The 5,712-nt window shown below is 38.8% G+C and overlaps 1 protein-coding gene across 5 annotated transcripts in view; it reads right to left on the bottom strand.

Annotated features, from left to right (window-relative positions):
- Window positions 1-5,712, bottom strand: part of SESTD1 (SEC14 and spectrin domain containing 1) — a 151,750-nt gene that overhangs the window by 33,647 nt on the left and 112,391 nt on the right. For all 5 annotated transcript variants that reach the window (XM_019523032.1, XM_019523033.1, XM_019523030.1 and 2 more), the window contains one exon: window positions 5,283-5,494. In XM_019523032.1, coding sequence (XP_019378577.1) covers window positions 5,283-5,494 — 212 coding nt within the window. The remainder of the gene's footprint in view (window positions 1-5,282; window positions 5,495-5,712) is intronic.

The following is a 5,712-nucleotide window of genomic DNA, read 5'->3' on the forward strand; positions in this document are numbered from 1 at the left end:
TATATATATATATGCGCCTTTGCAGAAGAACTCCTTGCAAGCTTCAGGTCCTAGTGTCTAACCCAGTTGTTCTCAACTGTTTTAGGCTCAAGCCATGCACTGACTTGAGACACCCTCCAGAAAATGCCAGCTCTTAGTTTTCACCCCTTTTTCTTACAGAAAAACAACAAAGCAGTTTTTCTGTTGCCCCCCCCCCCCCCAAAAAAAAATCTCAGAAAGACCACAGCTTTGGTCTATTTTGGATTTCTATTTGAAATCTCTGAGTTTATCTTGTGAATCACATTTGTAAACCTAACTGGGATAAACACCCCAGCTTAAAAGGATCTCTCAGCACCTAGGTTGATTATCACTAGTGTAATCTACAGTTGGAAAAATTCCAAGATCAGAGTACTAAAATTATTATTTTTTAAAAGTGTCATCATTTCGTTCTTATTTATTATGTTGGGGAATATTTTAATTAGGATGGATTGGCTTTATATTTCAATCTCTTTAGATATACTGAAAATACACCAAAGCTTAGATGATATCCATAGTTAAATTTTAAGATTTAGGAAACAGAGGTGCAGTCATTATAACATGTGAGAAAAGACTTTTTTTTTTGTTTTAATTGAAGCCACCAGGCAAATGAAAATCACAGATTCTAATTCATTAACCTCAAAGATAAAGGATAGGAAAACACCTTGCCTTCTTTAAATCAAGAGACTTTAAACCAGTGGTTCTCAGCCTTTTTAGGCCCTAGGCACCTCTTGTTAGGCTGTTAGACCTAAGGTATCCCTCAGAAAAATTCAGTTTTTGACTTTCACTCATTTTTTGTCTATGGAAGAACAATAAATAGAGCAATTTCTGCTGAAAAGAACTCAGACCCTAACAGGTCAGAATGTTTTTGACACTACTAATTCCTATTTGGAATCTCTGGTTTTATCTTGTGAATCATGCACAGGTGTTTGTACATCTAACAGTGCTAACATTACATGGCATCCCACAATACCTTTAAAAAGATTTTGTGAAATCTTGGTTGAGAATCACTGCTTTGAACAGAGACTACAAAACTCAATCGGCTGTCAATTTTTGCCCAATATCTTCAAACTAACACAGCATCCATCAGGTGAATGCAAGTGAACAATATGGGTTCACTTTGACTGTTCTCAGCATGGAGGACTATATTGCAACACTGGCCATGAACAGATGCTCACTTCTGGCAGTGGGAATTTTTATGAGATTTCTACTTCTGGAAATGTGTCTAGGAGAGGGATCAATACAGGCATTCAGCCTGCAGATGCCCCACTCAGCTCCTTGTGTTTTCCTAAGACTGGAATGCTCCCAACCAAGAAAGGTGGGGGGAGCAGTGGCTGCTCCACTCCTGCCATTCTAGGGACAGGGAAGAGAAGGAGGGATGGAGTAGAGCACCAGGGAAAGGCTCTCTTCCAAGACAAAGGAAATTGAGGTATAGGGAAAGGACAGGGAAGTCTTTCCTCACTGTTCCACTGCCTTCCTGGAGACTGGAGGGGGGGGAGGGAGTGGAGCACAGCACTGGGGCAACCCGGCTTGTTCCCCAGATTAGGCAATCCCTGGTCTGAGAAAGGGCAGGAAACATTGCCCCACTGCCCCAGAGAGCTTACCATATGTGCCACTCAACTAAGCAACACATGCAGCATTTAAAGACCACCACTGGGAACCAGCACAGGAAAGCCTTCTGAAGCCCACTTCCCACCCTGCCAGCTTTTAAATTGCCACCCTGCTGGGCAGTGGGAACAAGAGGAAGCCAGTTAGGGCTGGGAACGGGGTTTGAGGACAGTCAGGGGAGCTTGATCCCTGGTCCCACTGGCTTTGCAATCGCCGTCCTGCCTCCAACATGCTGCTTACAGAAGCACTCTCTTGATATGCATTTAAAAAACTGCCAATGGTATACTCAGGAACAAATAAGAAGAACAAAAACTATAGTAGTAGGAGAGGGGCTTGAAAGAGTGAGAAGGAGGTGGAGGGAAGAGAACCAAGGAAGAGCATGAAAGCAAACCTGGAGTGCAAATGAGAATTAGGCACTTTACAGCCAGCAGGTAAGGAAAGAAAGGAAGAAGCCAGAGAAGGATTGAGTGCAAGTCTACCAGAATGTCAAACAAGACTGGAAAAAGGAAAAAGAGAGAAAAAAAAGAAAGAGACAGTGGGAGGAAAGCCCAGATAAAACACGTCAAGAATAACAGGGGCCATGGCTAACACACATGTAGATGCAGCCAAAAGGTTTCAAGTCAACCAAGTCAAGATTGTGCTAGGTGCAAGAATCTCTTCTTATGCATGCCATCAATTTAGGCCTGTTTATTCATTATATATACTTGGACTTGTCCTCACTTTGCTCTTCCCTTTATTTAATTCCTCTGCTCCCTTTCATCTGCTTCCCATTTTTAATTTCTCCCCATTGTTTATTTTTAAACCAACAATACCAATTCCTCCTCACTGACCATCTTTCACATTTAGAAAATATGATTTTCTACATTACTTAAATGAATTTACAGGTGCCTTGCAAACTTATCAAGTTTTCGTGTCCTTGTAACAAAGTATTCAGCAGAATTCAAAGATTCATTGAAATCTGACAAGGCTGTACTGTGAGTGCTTCCTCTGTGGCCTCAAACAGGACTGTCAGCTGTGCGCTTTAGCCCCATGCCACCCACTGATTAACTAAAATAAACAAATACGTGGTTTGATCAAAAAGTTCTAAGACTTGATGTTCGGGGTATTGTTCATCAGGAATTTGTACCAAGTGGTCAAACAATCAATCAGGCCTTTTATAAAGAGGTTTTGATTTGATTGAGGGATAAAGTTAGAAGAAACCACCATGAGCTGTGTAAAAATGGTCGATGGTTTCTGCATCATGACAACGCTCCTTCACACACTGCTGTCTCTATTCAAGAATTTTTGGCTGAAAAAACATTCCTGTGATACCACACCCTCCATATTCACCTGACCTTGCCCCATGTGATTTTTTTCTGTTCCCAAAAATCAAAATGAAGCTGAAAGGAAAGAGATTTGATGACATTCCAACCATCCATAAGAATGTGAAAGCGGAACTCAAAAAACTCACAGTTGAAGACTTCCAGCATTGCTTCCAAAAGTGGCAGGAACGGTGGGACAAGTGCATATCATCTGGGGGAGATTACTTTAAAGGGGACAGCTCATAAAAATGTTGTTTGTACACTATTCTTTAAAATAAAGGCTAAGTCTTAGAACTTTTTGATCACCCCTCGTATATAGATTTAATGTGTGCTTCAGTATCACTAGTGTAGACAGAACAAATGGATAACTATTTCGAATTAAAAGAATACAAACTGAGGTTGGTGACCTAGTAAACAGATGTATTTAAATGCATTAAGGGTAGAAGTTTGGCAAAGTATGTTATAAACCTCATTTCAATCGTCACATTTTCTTCAGTCAATTTGAATATTAAAAGCCCATGTCCTGCTTGTATCATTTAACCTATAAAATAATGCTTTTATCTTCTGCATATTTATACTGTTTTCAACTCAAAATATCAACACAGGATTTGCATTTTTCTATCCCCTCCCACCTTTCTTTGTTAAAGATGAAAGTCACTACTTCAGCAAAAATACTTTCTTTTTTTCAGAGATAGAAAAAGGAACAAGAATAATTATCCTTTATTTTTAACAATATCTGGAATATTATGAAGTCCACACACATACACTCACTAGAATTGCCAATATCTGAAGGCTAGAAGTAATTCAGGTTATGTTTTCTGCAAATGTATTTGAAGCACAACAGAAGCTTGAAAATGTATAAATCTGATTTCAAGTAATAAGCTCGTGGAAGGAAAATAAATTGATTCCATTTCCTCGATTATCTCTACTGAGACAATATCTGAAAAAGTGTTGAAAGCACCAATTACATGCTGATTTCCAAAGCACTAAACCAATTCATTATGACCTTTAACACACAATTGATTAGAATGATTTTTATTCATTCTGGTCAGAAGCTGCCATGAACTGCATAAGTAGACAGAGTTTAATCACTGGATATACCACCAGAGTTAAAGCATTAATAGTTAGACAAATAAGGGAATAAATAATCACTTATCTTTAGTGACATCAACTTAAAACCACCCCTCCTTTATATGGCAAGAAAAAATTTTTGTTTTGTGTAATCCCAGGAACTTTGTTACATAAGATATAAGCAAAAGTGCCAACAGAAATAGGTTTTACTACTAAATGTTTATTTATCTGACAATAAGCCAGGCACTTCGGGGTTCTGTGGTAGTGCAAAGCAGCAATACAGCTAACATGAGCAACTACTTGAAGATTCTTGAGGTGTTTAAGAACATCCAGCATAAGAGACATAAAAGAAAAGGTGCATCTTAAGCATCCTGCATTCTAGTGACCCCCACCTGTCACCAGCATCCTCCAAGAGTATGGCAGGCAGAGGTAAGTTAGAGTATCAGGCAAAACTGGCACCTGGAACCCCTTGAGATGAAAGAAAGAATAAAAGCTGAAGGAAAATGACCTTCCCTCAGATTCTTAGCGTTATAACAAGTGTACATCTGGAGGTCAGAGTCTGAAACAAGTCTCAGTGGGCGTGTGTACACGAGACGCTAATGTCTCAGTAGACTAATTCTACTGCACATTAGTGCAGTTGGCTAAAACTGTGCTAATGGGCTAATATGCAGTAGAATCAGTCTACTGCAACATTAGCATCATATGAAAACTGTTCATCTGTGCTCATGCACAGTAGTGCTGCTTACAGTGCATTAAGTTAGCACTTAATGTGCAGTACTGATGGTGCATCAATGAAAGTGTAGACATGTCCAGTATAGACAAAAATAATTCAGTTATATAATCTAATCAAAATGAATAGTACAAGTGTTCACTAGAGAGCCCAATTAGACACCATTACTATACAGCTCTGAAGCATAATGCAAGACATAGCTTGAATCTAGTTTTTAAAAAGTGTATCAGTTTATATTACTTGTGACGGACTTCTCAGGTGTTTAAAATTAAGCAGTAAGAAATTATACGGTATGTGCTTTCTATATTACACACACCGTAGGAAAAAACCACAGGAATACACTCAAGGCAGAACTGTGTTTTCAGGAATCCCAGATATTGCAAAACAAAAACATAACACAGTAACTCTCTACAATGTGCATGATTAAAAGCAATGTTCAATGGTTCTGAACAAGGTGCATTTTAAATGGAATTTTTTAACCACGTGAAATTGAAAGTTTACTTAACAGAATCATGATAATAATAAAAATATAGTGCCAGGAGAATGCTGGTACTTACCTGCATTACTTTCTGTTGAATCTCCTCCAGCTGTGTGCGCTTGCTACGTTGCCTACAAACTTCCTGATAGCGGGTATATTGCTCTCGGAGTGAATCTAATAGCTTCATGACCTGGGGCTGAGCCAGCAGTTCATCATCCATGGGAGACCATGAGACTCCTCCATCTGAACCATTAAATCGACGCTGTTGTAACTCAGATAATAGTTCATGACCTTTAAGAATAAGCAGAGTAAGTTATAAAAAACATAAAAAATGTAGATGGTAAGGATGCAAAAGTCAGTCACTGAGTTCTTGCATCTAAATGATCTGTAAAGTACTACACACATTGATATTTATTGGTAAACATGAAGAAATATGCTTCTTCAATCACTAGAATTACACTAGTTGCAAGTCAAAGCAGAATCTGTCCCCATACATTTTGGGCAAAGAG

This window comes from Gavialis gangeticus, unplaced genomic scaffold (genome assembly GCF_001723915.1).
Source record: "Gavialis gangeticus isolate Ggan-Ray unplaced genomic scaffold, GavGan_comp1, whole genome shotgun sequence".
Taxonomy (NCBI): domain Eukaryota; kingdom Metazoa; phylum Chordata; order Crocodylia; family Gavialidae; genus Gavialis; species Gavialis gangeticus.